Source organism: Anguilla rostrata, chromosome 18 (genome assembly GCF_018555375.3).
Source record: "Anguilla rostrata isolate EN2019 chromosome 18, ASM1855537v3, whole genome shotgun sequence".
Classification (NCBI taxonomy): Eukaryota; Metazoa; Chordata; class Actinopteri; order Anguilliformes; family Anguillidae; genus Anguilla; species Anguilla rostrata.
The window spans coordinates 23,585,090-23,611,949 of NC_057950.1; the positions used below are offsets into that span (position 1 = coordinate 23,585,090).

The 26,860-nt window shown below is 45.0% G+C and overlaps 1 protein-coding gene across 5 annotated transcripts in view; it reads left to right on the forward strand.

Moving 5' to 3' along the window:
• The first annotated feature begins 8,280 nt into the window (after positions 1-8,280).
• Positions 8,281-26,860, forward strand: part of prim2 (DNA primase subunit 2) — an 80,115-nt gene continuing 61,535 nt past the window's right edge. For 4 of the 5 annotated variants that reach the window (XR_010327077.1, XR_010327078.1, XM_064317500.1 and 1 more), the window contains exons 1-7: positions 8,281-8,401; positions 9,312-9,458; positions 9,825-9,940; positions 10,553-10,656; positions 11,117-11,237; positions 17,224-17,319; positions 18,300-18,437. Coding sequence is in view for 2 of the 5 variants with exons in the window: in XM_064317500.1 (XP_064173570.1) it covers positions 9,320-9,458; positions 9,825-9,940; positions 10,553-10,656; positions 11,117-11,237; positions 17,224-17,319; positions 18,300-18,437 (714 nt within the window). In the remaining 3 variants the exon portion in view is untranslated. The remainder of the gene's footprint in view (positions 8,402-9,311; positions 9,459-9,824; positions 9,941-10,552; positions 10,657-11,116; positions 11,238-17,223; positions 17,320-18,299; positions 18,438-26,860) is intronic. The other variant, XR_010327079.1, reaches the window with a different exon arrangement.

The window sequence follows — 26,860 nt, forward strand, 5'->3', positions numbered from 1 at the left end:
GACGTGGCAGAAAAATGAGGAATCATATGAAACCAATTAATTGGAATAGCAGTGGTAAACAGCTACCGATGGTTTCTGATATATTCAATATTTACGATGCAATGCAATGAGATAATGATGTGACAAATGTTGTTTTTTCACACCCTCCTCCCAACACAGACACACTATCCTGTAGGTCTTTGAGGGTATTTTTATGTGCTGCACTTACATTACATTTAGATACATGGAGTAAGACCGTAATTATTCCCATAATAAGTAGAGGAGAGCGGGTTTCGTATTTGGTTCAATTCTGAAAATATAGATGAGATAGATGAATCATTTTTAAAGATGAACAACCAATATCCCTTGGCTATGATTGCACACCACATGAAATTTCTGGGACATACCATTCACTAGCACATGGCCGAAAGTACAGAGAGTGAAATGTTACGTTTAACCCCAAGGTAGGGGTAAATACTAACATGGCAGGTAGGGGTAAAAACTAGCATGGCAGGTAGGGGTAAAAACTAACATGGCAGGTAGGGGTAAAAACTAACATGGCACGCATTACACCTAACAGTCTTAATAGCTTTAAAAGTTAATACACAGTAAGGCAATTATATTTATGAAGATTGTTATATATATATATGTAATATTTTTAAGTATATGTTAGATTTTGCCCCATGTTAGATTTTGCCCAACTCTCCCCTACCATGCACAGGTGAACATCACTTTAGCCTTGCAGTGGTTGCATAGAGACTTGGTGTTGGACTCAGGATCTGCTTCAGGCATAAGGCCATGTGAACACCATGGATTTAGAGCTGATTCAACAGTTGCAATGTCAGTGAAACTTGATTCTTTTTATATTTAAATAGCCTTTGAGGGTTTCAGCTTCAAAGAGGTGGTGTGGGGTGTGTGTAGGATGTAGAGAGTGGGGTGTGTGCATAGGATGTAGAGAGTGGGCAGTGTGTGTGTGGTGGAGTGTGGGGAGTGTGTGTGTGGTGGAGAGTGTGGGGTGTGTGTGTAGGGTGGAGAGTGTGGAGAGTGTGTGTGGGGTGGACAGTGTGAGGTGTGGGGTGGAGAGTGTGGGGAGTGTGTGTGGGGTGGAGAGTGTGAGGTGTGGGTGTGGGGTGGAGAGTGTGAGGTGTGTGTGTAGGGTGGAGTGTGGGGAGTGTGTGTGTGGTGGAGAGTGTGGGGTGTGTGTGTAGGGTGGAGAGTGTGAGGTGTGGGTGTGGGGTGGAGAATGTGGGGAGTGTGTGTGGGGTGGAGAGTGTGAGGTGCGGGGTGGAGAATGTGGGGTGTGTGTGTGTATGGTGGAGATCACCAGTGACGTGAACTCTCCAGTGAACTTCTCTCAAAGCTGATTTTTTTTTTTTTTTGATTGATTGATTGATTTTTCTTTTCAGATCAATTCATGGTTCTCAGTAGTGATGGCCAATCTGTATACATTTACGGCAACTAACAAAATAAAACAAATGCAAAATACCATTAAAATGGAAAACCTTTTTTTTTCCTGATGTGACTTATTTCTGTACCTTTTACACGGTCTTAATCATAATAGCTTCAGAGGTTGATGAATTGGTACAATGTGAAGGATGTACCAAGCTCTTTCATTCTATATCTTCAACCTGAATGATTATCAGAAAATTGCTGGGTGGGACTGGTTTCTTACTCTTTTGTTATCTACAAGTCTCAGAGCTGACATTATCCATAAAATGCTGCACTGTGCTTCAAAATGAAGAACAGGTGCCATCTTAAAGGTTTCACTGCTTAGTGGGACACCAGCCCACTCGAACTGCAGACGTTCCTAGATGGTGATGTCATTGAGGGAGAATGGTCTTTGGAGCAGCGGAGGAAGGGGCCCAGACGATGACCAATCAGGGGTTTGCATCCAAAAATGAGAAGTCATGCATTCCAAACCGCTGATGTCTTAATTGTTTTCAGTTGTTCTGGATTTCACATCTGTAACAGTTATTGAACAGAAGCTAACAACCCGAAATGACCAATATGCAGTGTGTTGATCATTGATGATATTAGAACTAATTTTTAATATTGACCCATAGTTTCTCTTTATATTTTACTGAAATGTAGTTTTATGAAATAGTTTTATTTTTAATTCATTTTATTTCTAAGAAAGCTCTAGCCAGAAAGGCAGCAGGATACATAAATATAAAATGATACAAAAAAAAAAAAAAAACAGATCGAAGATATCAATAATGGAGTTTCAGGGCAATGCACCAAAACAGCAAATGTGTGCTATTGTCTTTTACTCTTCTGAGAAATGTCTAAGATCCAGGGAGGTCCCCTGAAGCTGCTGGATTAAGGCAGGGAATGACGCAGGCAATGATCTGCTTCTTCCTTCTTGAATGAATCAAGATACCCATAGGTCACACGATTCAGCTACAAATTCCAATATGGCCGCTACACTGTTTACATATTGTAAAATTTGCACTAGGTAGAGGCCTGAACCTCTGCAGAAATCAGCTAATTTCACTGCCCCCTAGCTTTGTCATTGGCATTGGCCAATTTGGCCATATTTGTTTCCTTGATTTAAAAAAATAAAAAATAAATTGAGCTGATAGTGACACTACTGTCTCATTTGCAGACTGGCTGTGCAAATTCACTTGTGATGTCCTTATAAGATAATTAATTAGCACATCACTTCACAATCACAATCATTTCTATACAGTTTAACAAATCAAGATTAAAACACTCTTTTAATAACAATATGCTTTAAATTAGACAATGCACAAGCTGAAGTCAGGATATTTGTATTATCCAAGGTGACGCACAATAAGTACATACCAAAGGTCATTGGAAGAACTACAAAAAACAGGTCCGAAAAGGTACAATACTCATTATGTAACAGTTATCCATAGCCATGAACACACTAAGTTCAGTTCACACAGTAAACATAGGCTAGGTCAAAAAGTTATGGTAAGTCAAACTAGGAGACATGACAACAAGCTACAACATCAAGATAATGATACAAGTGCAATATAAGGATAAGATAAGATAAGATAAGATAAGATAAGATAAGATAAGAAAACTTTATTGTCCATTACATTTACATGAAATGGAAATTTTCCTTCGGCATTCTGGCAACACAGTGTAAAACAGACAGTAAAGAGCAGCTAAAATACATAAAATACATTTTCAGCAGCAGCAATGCTCAAGGGCAGTGGGGTGGGGGGGGGGGGGGGTATGTTATTATGTCTCTGTTTAGAATGGCCTTGGATGTAGATACAAGTGTAACATTAAAGTGCTACAAGATCAAATTAGAAGGATTCAAGTGATGAGTGCAATCCTAGATTGAGAGTGCCCTACAGAGTAGTAATAGTCCAGGTATAGTCTGAAGAGATGCATCTTCAGACCACAGCGAAAGATGGGCAATGACCGAGTGATTTGTAGAGGAATGGGGAGTTCGTTCCACCATTGGGGAGCTAGGGTGGAGAAGCTCTGTGATCAGGAATATTATTCATCAGTGTTGAATAATAATAATAATAATAACAGTATTGGTAGCAGTAGCAGCAGTAAAAAGAAATTAATGAAGATGAAATTTGAAGGATTTACTGTAAGAGCCTCAGAGAAAAGCAGCACTATCTTGTAGTAGCAAAAACTTAATTACTTTTCCTATAAATACAACAACCAGCTCCTCATCTGCAGGGTGTTCTGACGTCAGCCATTTTTAATACATTCACCCAGAAACTCCTCAAAAGATTGTTAATTCACATTACCCTGCTGGAAACTGAGTCAGAACAGTGAGAGAAATGTTACTTATCTCTGGTACTTTTTTGTTAGTAGAATTACAGATGAACGCAGGCTATCAGCATCAGACAGAGAATGGATATTGTTACAAGGAGATAAACTCTGCGTTTCTACTTCTCCTTGTTAACGGGCAATAAAGTAATGCTCTCTTAATGGGATAAGTACAATGTTTTGTCTGGTAGGCTGCGCGTAGAAAATGATCCAGTGTGCCAACCGTTCGCTAATGGCTGCTGATAAAGCTAATTGTATTCATTCAGACAGTGTTGGGTGAACGTTAGAACCGAAGTATACGATTCAATTATTAAGCTTCGACTTTTAAATTGGATGAGGAATTAGCTTCCTTAACATCGTTTATTACACTTATTCCTTCTTTTTCTTCTCGTTTAAAATAATCTCCCTGATTTAATTGTTATCTCCCTTTTCGGCTAGGCTGATGTGTGGTGGGCATCCTGGTGCAAAATGGCTGCCGTGCATCACCCAGGTGGGTGTTACGCGTTGGTGGTGGCTGAGGTATAACTTTCACCCATATCACTGTAAAGTGATTTGAGAAAATTGCTATATAAATGCAAGGAATTACTATTATTATTATTCTTATAATTAAAATGCCCCATTGCGTCCCTTCAACCTTGTAACTTGTCACTCTGTTGCCCAGAAGCGGAGCTGAATAGCCACGGCAGTGAAGGACAGCACTTGTTGTTTAGGGGGTGCGGGTAAACAGCAAGCAACTCATAGTCCAAAGGAGTCACTAAGTGCATTGTAAGGCGGGATAAACTCTACTCATTATAACCCCCCCGATCTGGACCACGACAGAGACGATCGTGCCATCCTCCAGGTCAGCTAGCCACAGTTGCTACTGCTGCAGTGAGGATTAAATTTCAGACTGTGGTGCATGTCTCAGAAGTGAAGACCAGCCATTTATTCTTAAATAACTGGTACAGGTTCTTACAAAGTTATTGTTGGTTCTTACTACACATGGGGAAGATTTTGCTAAGAATGTACTGGCAGTGAAACTGAAGATGTAAATACAAGAATGGAAGGTTGTTGTGGTTGTGTTGTGGTAATGTATTGGGTGGGTTTTCCTGGCACTGTTTTGGCATACACTCATATTTTTAGAAGACAAGGTCGATGTCAAACCGTACTTGACGCGAAGGGATAATTTCCATCAAACGTTAAAGGATACTGTTCATCATGAGAGGGTACTCTTTCAAACTGACAATGCCCCCATCTACAGAGCATGAGATTGTTGTTTTCCCCCTGCAGATTTCCATAACAATTCTTTGCCATTACACATATATAGCTTGCATACGCTGGTCAAACTCCCTATTAAGAGACTATACGAGTGTCTTTCCATGTTTTGTTTATTACCTGTGTAAGGGTTTGAGTTTTCATTTAGACATTAAGGGGCTGTCAGATACCAAAGTCAATGTCATCTACGAGCATTAGTTTTTAAGCTGAATTTATTGCTTCTTGTCAGGTCTTACTGCAGTGTATTACAGAACAAACAGAAAACTGTCACTCATTCCAACTCTGGTGTGCGGCAATAATGGCCTTGATCTGACGGCGCTATTAAATTTAAGAGGAAAAATAAAAATATAAACATGTACAAGGGTCCATTTATCCTCAGCCAGCACCACGGAAAGCTTCCTGTAATGAAAGACACATCAGCCGTAACGCGCAGTGACAGCTCAGTCATGCCTACCGAACTCACAGCCTGGTGAAGCTGGAGCAGCAAGGACACACAGCCTCATTGATGTGAAGCACCATTTAGCTGTGCTGTGAGTGCTAGTAGCTCCCCCTGGTGGAGAATCTTCAGACTGCTAAACTTGAGTGAGTGAGTGTGTTGCAGTGTACCATCAGGACCTGGGTCTGGAAACACTGCTTTATTATTATAAGGGAAAGTGGGTTAGGGGTTTGGTGGGGGGGGGGGGGGCGGCTGCTACAGTAGGTAGCTCATCTTGTAAGATACTTCCAGGGCATGGATAATCCCCACAGTCTGGTATCAAATCTGGACAGTGCCAGTGCCAATGTTAGCTGGCAACCCTGCAGAGCCACACATAATTGGGCATAATTGGTGCCAGTGTCACTGAAGGAGGGATTGGGTGCTTGTGGTTCTCTCGCTTGCTCATGAAGTGTCACTTCCCGACGTAAGTGCGTGCCAGCTTAACTTGTGAACCGAGGTGGGAAAAGAAGTGGTATGGTGACATAACACTCTATGAAGGAGAGTATGCTTGTCTACGGCCCTCCTGATTGGACAACAGGGGTTGCTATGAGTGTTGCTACTAGGCTGTGATTTGCCATTCCACAAAAGGTGTTGAAGACATTTTAAGAAGAAGAACACGGGGAACAGAAGGAGGTTGCTATAAGTAACAGCCTTGTGTATTGGTTGGCGTGGCTGTTCTGAAAAAAATATTGAGTCCTAGGTGGGCCAATTCTATTCTACCATGAAATGAGCCACTCTGAAACAGTACAATGCTGTACCTCAAAGGATATAAAACCTTATCAATGGTATAGTGCCCTGAAAAGGCATGAATATTGTCTCTATTAACAGGGATACATGTACAATGCCCTCTGGAATTGTTGGCACTCAGTAAAGATGAGCAAAAGCTGGTTATCAGGGTGATCTCACACTCGCAATATGAGAATCACACCTTTAATTGAGGTAAAATTGTTCAAAGAAATAATTTCTCAAAAATGTGTGTGTCACAATTATTTGCACTCCTAGAAATCGTTAAATAAAAATCCCACAGAAGCATGTCATCATTTATGTTTTGTTTTTCGGCAGGGTCCTGAGTAATTTGTAAGAGGTCCTCCATGGCTTTCTGTTTCACTGGGGTAAAAATATGAGGTGACACACGTGCCTGGCTCCCTTTGTCAAGGAGAGAGCACACTGATGTAATGAAACCAAAGTCTGATGACCTTCATAAATCATGTAATGGCCAAAAAGCTAAATACCTGAAAAAACACTTGCTTCATAGTAGGCCAATTACTAACAGGTTTTAAACACATGGACCTGTGATGAACCTGCTTGAAGGGGAACTCCAGTGTGCTTGGCCCCCACACACAGTGAGGATGGACAGAGTGATTGCCACATGTTAAAATTACATTCATTTCAACAAACAGATACATATTATCAATAATATGGTCACAGACTGCATTCATTTTTTCTAAATTGCATCAGATGTAAGTTTGTTGTCCTATCCCCTAATAATCTCACAGAATACTATTTTGTGGATATTGGGTGGCAGCGCTGTGCTTGACTGATGTGCCACCAGCCCATCTGGATTTAATGAAATGAGCATAAGTTGAAGGTAGGAAATTATCATTTAGGTGAAAAGGATACAATGGGTGTAGCTTTGAGGGTACGGCCCCAGTGACAACCCATTGTACCCCTAGGGCAGGGGTGGTCAACTCCGGTCCTGGGGAGCCGCAGGGTCTGCGGGTTTTTGTTTTGACTTTAAATACAACAACCACTTACACAAAATAAACCAGGTGAGGTGAGTTAACTATGTAATCAACTGCTTTAATTGATCAATTAAGTGCCGAGTAAAAACAAAAGCCAGCAGACACTGCGGCTCTCCAGGACCTGGGTTGGCCACCCCTGCCCTAGGGGTTCAATATTTGCGTTTTTTTCTTACAATGTGGGGCACCGAGGGCACCAGGGTCAAACTGCACCTGGTATCCTATTGGCGGCGTGTGTGACTGTGCTGTGTGCGCAAACACAACGGAGAGAGAAGGGCATTGTCTGTCAGTCTGTCTGCCTGTCCTAGTTATATAGTATAATTGATGGTGATTGATCAGAATTTGGTGTCAATAGTGGGTTGTATGGATATCCGGGTTGGTGGGGTTCTGGGCTACACAGGCACAGCCGTTCCTAGACTTTTGGGGGCTCAAGGCAAATAATAATTTGGGGGCCCCTCCAAAACATTGGGGTGACATAGCTCAGGAGGTAAGACCGATTGTCTGGCAGTCGGAGGGTTGCCGGTTCAAACCCCACCCTGGACGTGTCGAAGTGTCCTTGAGCAAGACACCTCTAACCCCTAACTGCTCTGGCGAATGAGAGGCATCAATTGTAAAGCGCTTTGGATAAAAGCGCTATATAAATGCAGTCCATTTACCATTTACATTGGCACCTTCTGATTCTTCTACTTGGAAGCCAATGCTGCTGCTGGGGCTCTAGGCTAGAAGGCGGGGCCCTGGGAGAAAAGGCGGGGCCCGAGGCACGGTGCCCTATCTGCGTAGTGGAAGGGATAGCTCTGCACAGGGATAGCAGTGCTAAAATTGAGTTGTCCATTTTTAAAGTCTATAGAACTGGGCAGTAGAATGTGGGACAATAATACAAAACAAGTTAGGAAATTTTGTTTTTTAAAATTTGTGTTCTTATTTATTTATTTATTTGTATTTAGCCATTTGGCTTTCTGCATTCGTAATGTCGTTGTCATAATACAGTATGTCATAAAGTTTTTTAATCCATCAATCCATCTGCCAACACAGTAGGTGGCAGCATACACTTTAACTAAATCCACCGAAGAAGAAGAAGGTTGGAAATGATTTGCTTATTCTGTCTGACGTCATTTACCCGCGCTTTTGACGGATATTGCTTGTTGGCGGGACTGTCAAGGAAAAGAAAGGATTTCTTTCAGCCAACTTCAAGAATGTAAGTACGGTGGCTTTACTAATGATTTATTATAGAATGTATCATGAGTATGTTTTACCGTTTCTGGTTGACATAAGAATTGAGACTTTAAGTGCTAATCAATTATAGGTTAAAATATTTGAACGCTCTCCCTATGTACCTTATTATCATCACCACTAGCCAGCTACACGAGACTGCGGAAGATTACAAAAAACATCTTATTTAGCGGTACAAACTTCGGTATAGGACTGTTTCGTTTTTGTTGTACGCTGGCTAGTTAAACTACAATATAACCTTGAGTCGCCGAATATGTTTCTTGCAAGCAAGCATTGCTAGGTAGCAAATGACAGCCACGAACTGTATAGCTTCATAACGCACCGAAATGAACGGCATCGTTGCTAACTTTCTAGCTTTATTCATACCCCGTACTTGATAAATGAAGTTGTGTATATAAATCTTTGTTAATGATAGAGTAAAACATATAGAGTAGAATATATTTCTTACTCTAATCGTTGTCGTTTTGTTTTGTTCGAGCTAGCTAATTAACTAAGTACCCTCAACTGCTTTGTTGACATGGTATATAATGAATACATGAATGAATGAAATGTACAATCTAAAGTATAACGTTAAATACTAAATGAGAAATAACAGTAAGTGATGATATGATGCAAAATGTGTCTCTAAGAATCTTGAATACAATAATAATAGCCGTAGTGTAGGTATGGTATAGCTAGTAAACAAAAGAACATTTTTGTTGCTTCCAGGTTAACAAAATAGAAAATGTCACAGTGCTAATAACAGTTGTCATACCTGTAATGTAAATAAAACGAGCGTGGTAATGGTGCGTTGTTTTGATTTCACTGTCAGGCAGTGCTGCTGGGTTGTGAAACGCATTGCTGTATCAATGTTCCTAACTCTCTGCCGGTTGTAGAGACCACCATGGAGTTCGGCAGGAGGAGGAAAGCGATTGGTCCTTCTCAGTCCGAGTATGGGCACTGTCTGCAGCTGTACGGGGTGCCTCCCACCGAAAACATCTCGCTCGCCGAGTTCGAGACGTTCGCGGTGGAAAGGGTCAAACGTAAGGACGTCTCCCGCACGTCAGGAGCACCCCCTCCAAATCTTAGCTCGTTGTGTAATATAGCCTGATATTTGAGAGCAGAACTGAATATGTTTGTCAGAATAGCTGATTTAAGTGACAGCGTGGTCCATTTGAAATGCATTTATCTTAACGTAAAGATGAGTGACTGGCTGTTTGGTATTCTGGTTCTGAAGACTGATTTGACTGACTGTGCGGTTCATTTGAATTGTAATTATTTTAACGTAAAGATGAGTGACAGGCTGTTTTATATTCTGGTACTGAAGACTGATTTAAGTCAAGGAGTGGTTCATTTGAAATGTCCTTGTTTTAAGCTAAAGATGAACGACAGGCTGTCTGGTTTTCCAGTTCTGAAGACGGTGGAGACTCTGGGTGTGAGCTACGTGAAGGGCTCGGAGGACTACTACAGAAAGCTCAGCGCTGAGATTTCCAACCTCAACTTCCCGTACAAGTTAGAGGCTTCTGTGAGTTCCCGCAGTCTCGTTGGCTGTTTGCGGCACACTCACTGGTGCTGATGCGGGGTTGCTAAGCGATGTGGGAAGGGCCGGGGGGGGGAGGGGGGATTCAGGCCTGTTTATCATTTGTTGCTCTAGTGATGGTCAAATTGTATGTTAATGCAATGGCCTCTTTTTTATGGAGTTCAGGACCACAATTAAAAAATATGATAAACCTGTCAATATGAGGCCGTTGTATTGCGTACATTGATAGTTTTTCTTCCACCTTCAGGACGTTTTAAGAAAATGTTTTTATTTCAGTCCATTATTATTGTTATTATTAAGTCGTTGGCAGGCGTAGCCAGAGTGATCTGTGAGGCCCATATTGATCTGTCTATTGAGTGTTTATATCAGCAGTGGGATTGGAGCACAGCTGCTGTAATTACAGGAAATGAGCATCAGGCTAAAAAAAAAAAAACTGACAGTGGAAACCTGGTGTCCAATACTTACGTAAGAGCAACATGTTTGCATCAGACCTGTGTGTGAATGACTCAGTGCTTGTGTGTTTTGTGGAGCTGTGCTGCTAATGCTGCTTTAGCGCTAACGCTAGCTGTGTGCTCATGTTCTCCTCTTGCCTGTTAGGCTCAGGATGACCGGAAGCAGCGTGAGACGGGCCCCACTGAGTGCGAGAAGCGGAGGAAGGACCACATCTCCCACTTCATCCTCCGCCTGGCCTACTGCCAAACGTAAGGCTCTCCCTCTCAGAACGCGGACCCCCTGCCCTGCCCTGCCCCGCCCCGGGCTCGGGGGCCCACTGACCCGCTCTTTTACTGCTGCCTGGAGCCTCCCCAGAGAGCGAATCAGCCTTAATCTGATCTAAAGGAGGCGAGCTTCAGTAAGAGGAAAAAGGAGTAAAATTTAAAAAGCTGGCGCCTTTCAGGAATGGAGCAGCACACCTCTATCCTGTGCCCCGCCTCTTTAGCAGACGTGAACTTTGATTGGTGGAGCTTCCCTGTCATGGTAACTGGTCGTGTTTTAGGGCTCAAGAACAGCTAGCTGACAGCTTCTGGCATTGGGGTTGTCCTGACTGTATTACTGTGTCTTCCCACAATGGCTTTGGGCACTTTTTCACCAAACAGCCCCTACATAGGTCGCCTCAAAGTGCTTTAAAAAGCGTAATGAACGTGGTGATGCTGGCCTTTCCAGGGAGGACCTGAGGCGCTGGTTCATACAGCAGGAGATGGACCTTTTCCGCCACCGTTTCGCCGATCTGCCTTCCAGACACAAGACCGAGTTCTTGCACCAGAATGACCTGCGCTATGACACGGTGAGCCATTTTAACTGAGTTCTGTATCAGAATTACCTGCACTCTGATACAGTCAGCCATTTAAACTGAGTTCTGTATCTGAATTACCTGCACTCTGATACAGTCAGCCATTTTAACAGTGAGTTCTGTATCTGAGATACCTGCGCTATGATACAGTGTGCCATTTTAACTGAGTTCTGTATCAGAATTACCTGCACTATGATACAGTCAACCATTTTCACTGTCTTCTTTATGAGAATTACCTGTACTCTGGTAGTGAGCCATTTTAACTGTGAAAGTTCTGCATTGGAATGGCCTGCATTATGACACAGTGGGCCAATTTAATGAGTTCTGCTGCCTTCATCACTCACGTCAAAACAAACCCTGAAGGCTACTGAGGCTAAAGGGTAATTGCGGCATATTTGCAGTCCCGCGCTCGCTTGGACCGCTTTTGGTCGTCTGCTATTCCGAACCTTAGCGCGGTGTAATCATACTCCTTACAAAATAAAATCGGGTGAGAGTTGGTCAGTTTAATGTTAATCACAGAACTCGCAGTCAGAGGGGATTGCCATCCGAAAGGGCGCAGGTTGACTGTAGAAAGGAACCTTTCAACGGATTGATAGCTTAGCGTCCTGTAGTTCTCCATCGACTTTCGCGTTTAGCCTTCACACCTCGTTTAGTTAACAATCAGTCAATCTTTATTTAGTCTTAACAGCATTTGCAATTGGCACACAACACTTCAGAGGACATTTTACAGAGGGAGTAATGAAAAAGGAAAAAAGCACTGAACGGATGTGGGGGAATTAACTTTAGCCTTAAACGGTGATCTGTTCCACGGACAGCCCTCTGGATTTTATAGTCTGTAGACAGCAGGGGGCGCTGTAGGCTTGCTGTAAGCTGACTTTGCTGCCGGGCGTAGAAGGTGGAATTTCTCTGCGCGCGGTTCTCTTCGGCAGCTGTCAGACCTGCAGTTTCCCCAAAATAGATTGCATTTCTTGGAAAAGGAGCCGGGATGGTTGTGCACGGGCTTGTTGAACTGCAGCTCCTGTGAGAAGCCTTCTAAATGGTCGGAAGTTCTGTAACACTCGCTCCTTTTGCTGCCCTTTTCTGTGCGCCAGGTCGTACGTGTGCAGCTTTGAGGGGCTAACGAAAGTTGGGGGCGGGGTGGACGACCCCACAAATCGCAGTGTGGCCGAGCGTCGCGGACGCCGATAATCCAGGAGGTCGCGGGTTCACATCCTCCGCAGACCGTCGTGCTCGTCCTCGTGCGCTGACGTAAATACCATCTGGAACGCTTTCAAACTTCCTCTTATGAACCCAGCGTTTTAACCACTGCAGCGAGGGCCTTGTTCTCTCACTGGCGATGGGGGTGTAATGGTGTAATTGATAAAGTGCGCCAGTCGTCTCTTTCATCCGTAGATGGATAAACTGCCGAGGCAGAAGGCGAGCGTTTGCTTTGAGTTCCCTGCATTTGATCACACAGTTTTTTTTAGAGGGAGTGCCGGCCAAGAGGGGGTGGATCATTATACACAGACCATATACCGTGTATTCAATAACTACCATCAGCAGAAACAAAGAGTGCCTGTCCTTAAAAGCAATCCCACTCCCTACGGTACTTTATGGAATTTAGATTTTAGTTCCTCCAGTGGTGTCCAGGGAGGGTGTTTTTCTGAAGCTTATTCCAGGATAAAGGTGCCAGGAAGTCCATAACTGTCCACCCTGTCGAAAGGGTAATTCCAAGATCATTCACCTTTCTGCTGGTGCAGTGTCAAGCCGTCAAACGATTACGCTGGGGAGTTTTATCTGAGCGTGTGAAGGTGCACTATTTATGACCACTCCCAAGATTTCGTTTGCTCATTTCTGTATGTGGCAGAAAAGTGACATTGCGTGACCTCACGCTTTTTTACAGACACTGATAATCAAACGATTATGAGTTTTGGTTGAATCGGTTGGAAAAAGTGTAAATTCTACTTTCCAGTAGCCTACTTGTAAATAACGATGACAGTACACATAAAGAAGTCAATGTCAATGGACGGGTGCTTTGGTTTGTAACCCCTTTAATAAATCTTTATTTTTAGTGTCTGTGTATGTGACGGTGATGTAGCATTATGGTATCTGGAAGTGTGGGGTATTTTTATGTTAAATTGTAAATATTAGTGTGGTTGTGATTTACGATCAACAGGGAGCAATCAGCATCGCTTTCAAACACATGGACAAGTGCTGTGTATGGATTAGTCGTTTGCATGCTGAACCCACGTATATATCATCCACATCCTGTAGAAATCACAAAGCATATTCATCAGACGGAAGTCGATTAGCGCTCCTGTATGTTTCGCCATAGGGAGGGCAGAGAGGCGGATCTGGGGTGTTTGTAGAGGCCCTGTGGAATGGGGGGGGGGGAGGATGTGGATCGGCTGATGGCTGTTGATTTAGTGGCAGGAGAGAGCCATCCGGGGAGGTGTGGGCGTATAAATGGTGTACCGGCAATAACATGTGCCACGATACGAATGTGGCTATATGGTCTATACCAGTGGAGAATGGATTTTGATGGTTACATTAGAGTGTTAGTGCAGTCAGTGGTCAGATAACGGGACTCGGCAGTAAGGAGTTGCCCACTGGCCCAGGGCTGAGATGAGATTGGTTGGGCCCAGTTGATTGATTTGTCACTTGCCCAATCGGGCCAGTACCCTAAATAAGTCTTGTCTGGGTCAAAGAGAGCGTGAACGATACAGCTTGATTATCAATATATCTACCAACGCTTTCTTATGAATATCTAACAGCCCTCTTCAGCGGTCGTGTTAATGCACGATTCTTCTTTTACACAGAAAAGAGCGAAAATGCAGGGAAAAATATGCTGTGTCCTATGAACACAGGTACTCTGGGGTCTTTTATTTATTTATTAAATACAAGGGGTGATAACCCAGACTTGAAAAACAACAGAATAAGTACTCCTGTTTCTTTGAGCCAATCATCTTTTGGTTTGACACTCGTGTCGTTTATTGATCACAATATTTGCGTAGTTGTTGGTAGGGACTGCAAGGTTCAAAGAGAAAGTGCTTAATTTGAATGAAAGGTTGAAAATGAGATGTCATGCTCGAGCAAGCTTGCTCAACATGAGTAAATTAAAACAGAAGTGGCTCCTTGGGTTTAAAAAACACATTATTAGCCTGTGTGGCAAGAATTCTCTTTGATCAGAACCCAAGACATTATTTGTCTCTCTTTATCCTGCTTTCGTTACAAGTGTCACAATAAAATGAATGGCATACATTTCTTGTTTCGAGTTGGCATATTATGGCAAAATAGTTATTTTTATCAGAATGCAGTAAATTGGTGAAAACAACACAGCTTTTGAAATGTCATTCCATCAGCTAGTATGACCACTATCCATTCTCTACTGAAACTTGCTTATCAGTAACTAACGTTACAGCTCCATCATTCATTAATTTCTATACAGATGCTTGCTTTCAGATAACTTGTGAGATATAACAGCTGTTTGCTGAAGCATACGTACATTACATATAGTACATTAACGGTAGCTATCTAGCCAATCCATGCACTTTATTTATTGCTAACAAGCTGAAAGCCATTAAGAAAACAAACTAATTAGATATTAGCGGACTATATTATGTTTCGCTGGCTGCAGTGTGGCCCGGCGCTGGCTCCAGTGTGGCCTGGCGCTGGCTCCCGTGTGGCCCGGCGCTGGCTCCCGTGTGGCCCGGCGCTGGCTGCAGTGTGGCCCGGCGCTGGCTCCAGTGTGGCCTGGCGCTGGCTCCCGTGTGGCCCGGCGCTGGCTCCCGTGTGGCCCGGCGCTGGCTGCGGCTCTGAGACACACAGGCGGACGCGGGCGTGGATCCGGACGCCTGGGCCCTTCGGGGTCTCTGGAGAGCTCCGCCGCGCGGCCCTTCACCCCGTCTGTGTGCCGGGCCTGATTACCGGCTCCTGTTTGACGGGAAAAGAAGGAACGGGAGAGGCATCGATCTACGAGCATGCTCTGGTGTTCGGTTTAGTGTGGGACCGGCTCCTGTTCCTCTTCCTCCCGCTCCCTGCTCCTACTCCTGAGCCTCCTGCTCCTACTCCTGAGCCTCCTGCTCCCTGCTGCTGTTCCTGAGCCTCCTGCTCACTGCTGCTGCTGTGCCTGAGCCTCCTGCTCCCTGCTGCTGTTCCTGAGCCTCCTGCTCACTGCTGCTGTTCCTGAGCCTCCTGCTCCCTGCTGCTGTTCCTGAGCCTCTTGCTCCCTGCTTCTGTTCCTCTTCCTCCCGCTCAATGCTGCTGTTCCTCTTCCTCCCGCTCAATGCTGCTGTTCCTCTTCCTCCCGCTCCCTGCTGCTGTTCCTCTTCCTCCTGCTCCCTGCTGCTGTTCCTCTTCCTCCCGTTCCCTGCTCCTGTTCCTGAGCCTCCCGCTCACTACTCCTGCAACTTTTCAGAGGACGCGCGGCTTCCCAGAATTCCTGACAGGAAGCTCGGACGCGGCAGTCAGAAAATCTCCGCCCATTAGCGATTGTTAAGGTTACAGCGGCGCTCCGGAGGCGTGTGCAGGCGCTGCGTTTCATAGTGTGTGTGCGCAGCCATAGTTTTTTTTCCATGTTCATCGAGCGAAACTGCTAATAGGAACAGATGTTTGTTTTTATGCTCATTATTTTTGTATTAAAAATGAGTGGTGCAGTATTGGCTCATTTTACATTAGTTTGGAAATTTTAAAGACCTTTGCAGAGAAGGACATTGATTTATTACGGCTAGAGCGGCTTGCAGGTCCAAAATTTCAAGTTTTATTCATTTATGCTGGATATTTTATCGAAGCCATCCAGGATCCACTTCCTACAGCAGTGCACCATCCAAGATTTGAACTTGCAACCCTCGCAATTATCCAGTGACTTTTAGGGCTGTCGAGGGATGATGTATGGGGTGTACATTAGGGGTGGTACTGTTTGCTTGAGTTAAACAAGTACTCTAGCAGATTCTTAAACATTTACAAACAAATGTATTCAGAATATTATTTATTTATTTATTTATTTATTTATTTACCTACTCATAGATTGCATCTTTCAAAAATAATTGGCATAGTATAGTATTAGGTCAAAGCATGTATAGCACCCCCCCCCCCCTTCCTCCCCTAGCCTACAGCAGCAAAATGGCTAGTGCCTGGTAATGGTTCAAAAGAAGTTTTTTTTATCTTGTCAAAGAGTGTTGCATGGACTCGCCTCTTAATGTTAAAGTGCTCTGTGATGCCTTTGAGCGGATTTGCTGCTGTAAAACTGGCTTTTAGGCCCCCAAACAATAAGCAAAATAGAGTACTCCAGTAAAGGACAAATCTGCTTGTAATCGTTTGGAGAAAATCGTGAAATGTCCCACTCCTAGTGCACAACATAAATGACAATAACAAGGCTGCACAGAACTGTTGGCTACCGGTTGAGAATGTAATGGTTGAGATTTCCTTATTACGATACTGCCACTATGGCTGGACGAATGGAATATTTTGAGGGTGAAAAATACAGAAAATAGAAATGTGTTGGTGGATATCGAAAATGTATGTCTAACATTTGGGAATGGCCTGTTAAAGTTGCTGCTGTTCTGCCTTTGGCCTGCAGTGTGCCGCAGTACCACTAGGTGGAGTGCTTTCCAGTTTTTAGGTGCAGTACTGTGACTGCTGCTTTGTCTGTGGACAGTAAAATAGTTATCTTTTTCAGATGGAACTAGTAGTTGGATGTATTATGATTGGTGAATAATTGCTTGTTAAGTGAATGGTCACTAAAAAGGATTTGGAATGACTGAGTATTATCATAGTAGAACCTGTGTGCACAGTATATGCCCCACGCCATTGCGCCGTATTAAAAATAATGATTCAGAAGATCTCAAGAGGTGGTACAAAGAGAAATTTTTATGTATTTGTATTTAAATTTCATGCATTCACCTTGGGTGTCCAGTGTAGTGGACGTAATGTTAACGTGCTCCTCCATGTTTAAGTGTGTTGTGTCTGTCTCCCGCCTGCGGGGGGCACTTCTCTCCTCCAGATCACTGACAAGGAGAAGGAGGCCCTGATGGAGAAGCTGGTCCAGTCCACGTACACGCTGAGCGGGGCAGCGGTGGTGGAGCAGGACATCTACAAGGTGAGGCTGACAAACCCTTCACAATAAAAGCAGGACTTCTACAAGGTGAGGCTGGCAAAACCATTCACAATAAAAGCAGGACTTCTACAAGATGAGGCTGAGAAACCCTTCACAAGAAAAGCAGGACTTCTACAAGGTGAGGATGAGAAACCCTTCACAATAAAAGCAGGACTTCTACAAGGTGGGGCTCTCAAACCCTTCACAATAAAAGCGTTTTAAACTGCTAATGCTGTAGCTGTGGTGCACAGTGCATGGCTGTCTTTTTGTTTGATGTAGTTTGATGGTGAGACTTCCTGGAAATATGCATATATAGCTGCACCAGGGGTGGGCTATTCTGGGCTTGGAGGACTGGTGTGTGTGCAGGTTTTTGTTTCCACTAATTACACCAGGCTAAGCCAGCTAATTGGCTGTATAGACAGTGGTTCACCCGTAGATTAGATCACAGTAAAATGTTTCATGTAGGGACTCAAGAACAGTCTTTGGCTGTCATTCATGCGCTTATCAGTAAATGTAGCAGAAATGTTGGATGGCTAAGGCTAATTAAGTAATTAAATAAGGGCCTGAAGTTGACATGAAATCCAGAAACAGATACGGCCCTTCTTGCCCTGGGGAAGTCTGAGGGGGGGTGGGGGGTGGGGGGCGGTGGCGTCCATTCCTTTAGTCAAAACTTCCCCCCTTTTTTTTACCATTCAGTTTATTCTTGAAGCGTAATTTCCCATCTTGCTTGATGATCTGTTTGTGAACTTTCCAAACAAGATAATTTGTGTTTCCAATTGAAATTATATTGTAGAGATGCATCTGAGAATGGGATTTGATCGTAATGATAGCATTCCAAACCGGCTTACATAACGATGGTGCAACCAACTTGGAATTCCATATTGATGGAATTCCAATTGGGAGCCCCTCACAGTAATGACGGTCCTGTGGATTCATCACAGTCGGAATCTCATCAGCACGCTCCCGCGTTTTTTTTTTTCCAGGTCCCGTTCCAGGACGCTCTGGATTTGGTGAGGACGAGGAAGGTCTTCCTCATGGCGGGCTACGCCTACATCGCCCACCAGGACATCGTCACCATCGTCCTCAACGATTTCCGCACGCGGCTCTCCAAGGCCCTCGCCGTGAGTGTCGTGTTTGACCTTTATTTGCGCTCAAAGGTCAGCGGGAGAAGCTGCTAATCGGATGCCGTCCAGCGATGGGTTGAGGGAAGGGGGGGGGGGTATGATCGCGAGGGATTACTGTGTCTGTCAGCTCTAAGTGTGATGATTGGGTGGGTCGGTCAGCTCTAAGTGTGATGATTGGGTGGGTCGGTCCGCTCTAAATTGGGTGATTAGGTGGCCAGATGGAAAAAAAACTGGAATTTCATCAGGACGCTGGAGGCGACGCCCCTTTCGATAAATGCGAGGGGTCTTTAATGACTGCTGTAGATCATGCTTGATTTAGCATCTAATTCAAACAGCATTCTCCTGCCCAATGCTCCTGTCTCTGGGGTGTGCAGTTTTACATGGTCCCGTGGGGGGACTGTCCCCTATCAGTTTACCAGCACTGCTTCCTGCATTCCAGGTTGGTTTTCCCAGCACTATTTTCGGCATTCCAGACTGGTTTTCCCAGCATTGCTTCCTGCATTCCAGACGAGTTTTCCCAGCACTGCTTCCTGCATTCCAGCCTGGTTTTCCCAGCACTGCTTCCGGCATTCCAGACTGGTTTTCCCAGCACTGCTTCATGCATTCCAGCCTGGTTTTCCCAGCACTGCTTCCTGCATTCCAGGCTGGCTTTCCCAGCACTGCTTCTGGCATTCCAGCCTGGTTTTTCCCCCACTGCTTCCGGCATTCCGGACTGGTTTTCCCAGCACTGTTTCCGGCATTCCGGACTGGTTTTACCGGGTGTCTCCTGTCCACATAGTGACTAACCCCCGGCCCGGCTTATTTTCAGCTGCATGGCGGAGGAAGCTTTGGCGCGGACGTCACTTCTATTAATGTGTTTATAATGGGCCATTAAAGGGAACGGGCTCTGGTGTGCACGCGTTATTCAGTGTGTTAATGATATTCTTTTGCTGCTGTGAATCGATAAATGGTTTGTGGGCAGGAATCCACTAAGAACTGCGGGATTGACACGATTTGAAGTTTCGTAAATGGAGCCGGAAGCTTAATATTTATTCCAGGAAAATGAACGTGGCAGAAAGTTGAATTTTTCTGGAGTTTAAACCTTCCCCCCCCCATCATGTTGAACACTGCTGTCCATGACGTTTTCCACACTGTGAAGTGGTGTGTGGCCCCACCCCCTTATTAATGAGAGGGTATGTTTTTGTGTGTGTGAGGATTTATGTTTTATGTTTGTGGCTAAGTTCTTACGGTGTGTGCTTGCGTGTGTCTGTCAATGCATTTTTGTGTGTGCCTGCGTGTGTGTGCTGTGTGTCCATTTGTGTGTGTGCCTTTGTGCGTGTGCCTGTGTGTGTGTGTGTGTGTGTGTGTGAGTGCACGCGCCTGTGTATGAGCCAGTGTGTGCGCGTGTGTGTGTCTGTGTGTGTGTGTGTGTGTGTGTGTGTGTGCGCGCGTGTGGAGTGGGTTGCCTGCCGGTGTGCTATGATTGCTTCTTCAGCCTGGCGTTGGGGGGGGTGGGGGGAGACAGGATTGCGGAAGAGGAGGAGGAGGAGGAGGAGGAGGAGGACGGATGAGCATGTCGTCTTAAGTGCGAGTCGGGAGTCACCCCCGGCCTGAGATTAAAAATCTGCTCCCACCAACGGCGAAAGGCCGTGTGCAGAGACACCGCCGGAGAAAGCCTGCTCTGGTTTCAGCACGGCGCAGTTTAACCTGCGTCTGTCTCATATGTGCATATGTAAATGCACATGTTTGTTTAGCCTGCATAGAATGTGTAATTATATGTGCTGTATGTGTGCACTGCTCAAAACCAGGGCAAAGGTACTATCTCAACCAAAGCCGTGCAGGGGTTAAATCCCAGCCACAGTTCCTGGGGCAGATGCGTCATCTTAAACTCACCTGATTCCTATAGCAGACATTCATTCCACCACACTTTTACTGAGGTCCTCTGCTTGTGCAGGTTTTGTATTGCCTTGTATTCCAGTGACCCCAATTTTTGTCTGTTCGTGTTGTAATTATACTCCAGCGATATTTGGTGTGCTAACGCGACAACGTGACGCCTCATTTAGAAACCAGACATTTGGATCGATCGAATTCACCGAACCCTTCTTTATTTAGTATCTGTTTTTTTATTTTATTTTTTTGGTAATAAGATTTTTAATTCCCCACAGTCTATATAGGCACATATGGGAATTGCATTTTTTTTTAACTTAGTTTACCAGTATTTGTTTCAAAGTGCATCATTTAATGATTTACTGTTCCTGTTTTATGCTCCTCTTTCACAAACGCAGTTTGGGAGTTGCGTCAGACATCCAGAGGGAAGGCTCAGAGTTCTAAATTCTGTAAATGTTACGTGAGGTGTCAGCTGTGGTGGGAATTCTAATCTCTTAAACAGCTCAACAAGAAGAAATTATTTGGGAAGAAAGAGGTTGCAAACGCAAGCTGACAGCCTGAAACCGGAAGTGCTGGTGTGGATTTCTGCGTCCTTGGCGCTATAACACCAGTCTGGAGTACGGCTGCCGTCGCCCGCTCAGATGATGCTGATCCTCCGCGCGCGCAAAGCTCTCGAAATGGCCTTTATTGCTGCCCACGCCGGTCTCGTTTTTTGTCGAGGCATTCTCCACACGCAGGAAGAACCCTGTGAGGAACGAGACCAAACACGGTGCGGTTCGCTCTGGTCTGCGAACGCGGCGTTGGTAAACGAAGGTCGGTCGGCCAATCGGATCCCGCGTCTGACAGGTTGCGGGAGGCTGGCGGTTCCTTGGCCTCTGTTAATAATCGATAATACCGCCGTGCGTGCGTCGTTTTTTGATTGGCTCAAAATTTTAATCCACTTCATCGTTTCTTCAGCTGATAGGAGGATCGTCTCCTTGTTGCCATCGGAGCACCTGAGGCGAGTGTTCCGCTCGTTTCTTTCCCCCCCTCTCTCCTGAGCGAGCGGTCGGCGTGTGACGTCTCCGCCGCCGCTCCTCAGCTAGCGGCGAGCGCCGCGTACGTATGATTCAGATACAGCAGGCCGGGCGATACGCCGATTCTGTCACTGTGTTCCGACTTCCTGTTTGTATCCATCTCCTGTTCCATCTAATCTGATCCCGCCTTCGCTTCTCCGTTTTCTCCGACGGTTTGCGTTTAGCCGCTTCCTCTTAAGAAACTTTGACAGGAAACGGCGACGGGTTACGGATCGAGCGACCGATCGATTTTTTTTCGCGAAACGAACGCGACGTTATCTCTCGCCGCCTTCGCCGGAGCGCGTCGGCGACGCTCGTCAGTCAATATTTATTTTTGCGCGGGGGCCTCTCGCAAAACAGATTGTCGAACGGTGATTTACAACGGACGCTTTACAAGGGAGTCTATTAAAAATAAAACACGGAGAAAAAACTATTTCTCCATGTCGGAGGAACAACGCAGAAAGTGATTTCCTGTTAAATGTGCGATAGCAACACGGACCAATAAAAGCCGCTAGGAGACGGAACTTTCAGGCCGAATTCCGCTGAGCCGGTTAATGACCAAACCCAAATACCATCTCTATCCCTAAAGCGGGGGGGGGAGATTTCCTCTGACCCAGTTTTTAAGCTCAAAGACGTCGGTAGGCAAACCTCTCGCTTCGACACTTTCGGAACTGTGTCTGTGACCCTCGCTATTAATGGAAATGATCTGGAAGTGGCTTTTAACAATGAATATTTATCACAGAGCACTTATCCTTACAGAAACAGTCTTGAGCAGCTGTGTAGATCGATTTACAGTGCAAGGGTTCAATGTTGGACGCACAAAGTAAATGTACTGCTTTGACGCAGCAGTGTAACAGAAAATCCTCCTTTGAAAGAGGTGGACTTTTTTTTTGGGTGGGGTGAGGGTAGGGCAGGTTGAAGAGATTAGTTGCCGCGACTTCAATAGCCGCATTTCCCAAGAGGAACTTCAGAGTTTGGGTTGCTTGCTTTGCAAGTGAAACAAATGTTCAGGCATTCCTTCTGTATGTATATCGTGAGTTGCGATTAGCTACTGACACCGTGCTGAGTAGTGGTGCATTGTGGTGATTTGTCACCAGAGGGTGGGGTTGCATTACCATGACTACCATTATGTAGTACAATGTTTAATACTTTTCCCATTCCTCTGGATTTAGATGTGCTTTTTATACCCCCTTTTTAATTTTAAGTGGGTTCTCTAGAGCAGGGATCAGCAACTCATGGTCCTCGAGGGCCGAGACCTGCTGGTTTTCCACCCTCCCTTTGCCTGGGAGTCGGGTGCGAAGACAGTCTGGCCAATCAGTAGCACTAATTACCCGGGAGAAAAGAAAACCAGGGCTGGATTTGGATTCGTGGGCCAGAGTTGATGATCCCTGCTGTAGAGGAACAGGGCTTCTAGGCTACATCAAGCTGGAACTCTGGGAACTTGCGAGCCGGTGTGTACGGGCGTGGATGGTACGCGGGGAGAAAGCAGCACACATCTTTTTAAAAATCCCACAAATCAAAAGTTTATCCGTGTCTGCCAGAGTTTTTTTCCGGGACGGAGACACGCTGTGCTGTGTTCCGTACGGGACGTGTGTCGGCATGGTTATGCAGCTAAACCAGCCCAAATCAGCGAGCCTTAAGTGCGGCGTGCGGGGCGTGTGAGCCAGAGCCTCCCGTCTTATTTGGCTTCTCGTTTCTCTGACAAACCGAGACCCAACAGATTTGTATCCGGTCCTCTTGTTTTGCTCGAAAAAAAAAAAAAAACATCAGCGGATTCTTGTTGCTAGGATACGGCCGAACGAATAATGCAGGAAGAGTTTTTTTTTTCGTTTTTTTTTTTTTTTTTTTTTTCCTTCAAACTTGTAAATTCGGTTCGTTGACAGTTCTACTTTCATGGCGGAAAAAAAATTTATTCAGCGACTGCAGAGAAAGACGCATCACCTTTTTTCGCGGTTTCCAATTTAAAATACCCGCTCGGCGGGACCGGGGGAACACGAGCGCCCGTTACGATGTGATTAAGTGCGGCGAGAGTCATTTTTAACCCCGGCGGGTTAGATAGCCCAGTAGCGCTTTTATTTTTGGGGGACTCGGGGAAATCTCCCACGGTGCACTGCAGAAAGACCGGCCACATTAAGGGACCGGCCGGTGGAATATTAAGCAGCCCGACTGCATCCCGACTGGGAGACATCACTTTGACCGGGGGGTACGTTTTCGGTTATTTGGCCTCCGCTGCGTATCCGGCGCGAGGTAACCGCGGACAACTGTTATTCCGATTTTACTGCCGTGCGGTTTGGGAGGCGCTTAATGACCTTTTCCTGGGGAACTGGAGGCGCTCCCCCAGAAATACGTTTAAATAAATTAACTGCAACCTGCTCCACCAAAAAAAAAAAAGAAAAACCTCTTCAGGAATGGCTGTTGAATGTAGGTCAGCAGACATTGATTATTTTGACTATTATTTCTTTTTTTTGAGGAATTAAATAATCTATAAAAAAACGTTCTGTCTTTTGAAACACTTTTACACTGTTTGACGCACTGAACTGAACAATACTGACGCCCATTCAATCTCACGGACATTTTTGATGATTGGCTTACATTATGAAGCAAATTCAGTTTGGCTATTCTATTATGTGGGTTGATTTGTATCTGGGTTGAACGCTAACATTCCTACTTGAACATTTAACTTTAGCAATCACTACCGAAAGGAACATCTTCTGCACTTAAGATGTGACCTCATACTGTCTGTCATACTGAATGTAACAGCACAAGACTGAAGATGATTGGCTGTAACCGCACAAGACTGAAGATGATTGGACAATACTGTACAAGGGTGAATATGATTGGACTTTACTGCACAAAGCTGAAAATGATTGGGTGTACTGACACAGATGAGATGATGGATGTAAACCACACAAGGCTGAATGATTGGATTGGCACGTTAAGAGATTTATGTAATGCGAAGGCTGATATGATGATGTACCACTAGGCTGAAGATGATTGGATGTGCACAAGTTGAAGCTGATGATGTAAGTGAAGGCTGAAGATGATTGGATGTAACGGCACAAGGTTGAAGCTGATTGGATGTAATGGCTGAAGGCTGAAGATGATTGGATGTAACGGCAGAAGACTGAAGATGATTGGATGTAATTGCAGAAGGCTGGAGATGATTGGATACACTCGTGGGTCATTTAATTTAAAGCAAGCGGCAGCACCAGTTTATTTTTGGACGCTTTAGGAAAACTGATGAGGAATGATAAGGATCTTAAATTAATTCTTAACCGATTAATCATCCTTTCAAAATTAGATCACTTTCAAATGAAACCAAAAAAGTTTTTACAAATTGATTAAATCCTTTAGTTGTATCAATTCTTGCAGCTCTAGTTGCTGTATATGAACTTAATAAATTACCCCGGAGAAGCAGATAGACGAAAACTGAAAAAATGACAGCAGTGCAGGATATTGTTTTTGTAAATGTAGCGAAGCTTTTGGCTGTGCCGGATTCGGGACCGACGTTCGACCTGCAGGTCAGTCTGTAGGGTGCCAGGACAGGGGGTGGTGGGGGGTGGGAGGGCAATGCTGCTTTGATCTCCTCTGGCCCTGGCGCCTCGTACCACCGCCTGGCACCCTCTCTCCAGCCAGGCTTTTGAAGGCTCTGTCGGTAAAATGAACACCCTGTTTTTTTGGATGGGGTGCGTGCCGGCGCCCGCTTAGAGCGAGCACCATCACCGCAGCTGACGCCCATCCCGCGAGCGTCTGAGGGACGCGAGGGCACGCGTCCGAGGCTGCGGCCGCCGGGTCCCGGGGTCGAGGGGGAAGCGTGCCGTTTGGCGAAGGAGACGGCGGTGAACGGCAGTTTGTCGGAGTCGGCCTGGACCTCGGCCTGCCGGGCTTCGGCGCGTTCCGAAGATGAAGGTCACACGCCAGAACCTCACGGCGCCCGACCCGCCCCGGCGCATCCACTGCACACCGGAAGCACAAGAACAACACGCCCAATCTGTACCTCCAGTGTGTGTGGGGGGGGGGGGGGGGCTTTGGCCTGTAAGACCCTTCAGCTTTTTATACTGAGAAGTAATGAGAAAAAAATAAAGTTTACGTATGACTCCTATCAGTGTGGCGTTACACATCCAGAAGAGCATCCGACTTCAGCCCGCTGATGTGTGCCTGGGTTTTCCGGGGAGTTCAAAGGGTCTTTCTGAGTTTCCGAGACTCATTTTCTCTGTATTATTGGATTGTCGTTGACTGCAGCTCTACGCTCCGGTTCATTGTGCTGCGAGATCAAGCAAGAGAAATATATTCATTATTCATCCTCTGTTTTTGCGGGCTTGAGAGGGTTTTTTTTTTTTTTTTTCATACACAAGTCTATTTTTGATCGGTAATAGACTACAGACGGCAGTAGTCAGACACACCGTTGGAGTGTTTTCAGTTGATAGGCAATTTCTACGTTGCAAATGAGGAAGCGTGACTGCTGTCGCACTGGTGTTCTGCTTAAATTTTTCTTTGAATTGTAATCGTAATCATACTTTTCAGTTAGCGTTCTAGTTAGACTCAGTCTTGCCCTCCGCGGTTGATATTACAAACGAGGTCGCAGTGAGCGGTGCGGAGGAGGTAAAATGGCTGATTTTAATAGAGGCGTATTGGGAAAACATTTTGAGGAACAAAAAACAGTGACAGCCTTGGGAACAAAGAGCGCTTCGTAACCTTGAGAACTGCCGACCTCGGCGCTTGATTGAGTGTTTTAATTAAGTTCCGTGGCAGCGGTCGGGAGGTGTCGTGGCAGCGCGGTCTGTGCGCTTCACGCGGTTAGCGTTGACGCTATTTAGGGGAGACCAAAAGAAAAAGAAGAAGAATTCCATAGAGCTGCATACATTAGGCGTGCATTCTTTGTTTGTGTGCCCTTATTGGTCGGTTGGGGGTCTACGAAGAGCCGTTCGCTGGCTACGGCTCAGTCTACACGCGGCCTAATCAATTAACAGACAAAGCTCTTTTAATTTGGTATAGCACTCCGTAACAAAAAGATTCTTAAGATCTCACCTTGCCTAGCACAACATATAGTAAGACAGAATATATATGTAGGATACTGGGTGTAAACTGTCAACAGATTGCTCAAGCGTAAAAGATAAAAGTAAGAGCAAAAAACTGCTTTATCTGTTTAGGTGTGTAATATAATTGCGTTATCCAGGAAGGAAACCTCGTCTCTCGGATAATCAGGTGTAAAAACTCTGAGAAAATCCCAGGGTACCTTCACGTCTTTCATATCCTGAGTTTATTCTCTCAGTCCAGCGCAACCCGATTTCCGCACTGTTTAAAAAAAAAAAAAAAAAAAAAATACGAACACGGGCGTGTTTTTCCAAAACAACGATTAAACATAAAAAAGCATCAAGGGAAGAAAATGATTTTGTCAGCGAGCTTTAATGCTCTTCAAGAACGACACGCGTTGGGGTTTATGCAAAATATTCGAAAAGTTACGCTCTATTTTCTTTAACCATTAGAATATGACAAAGA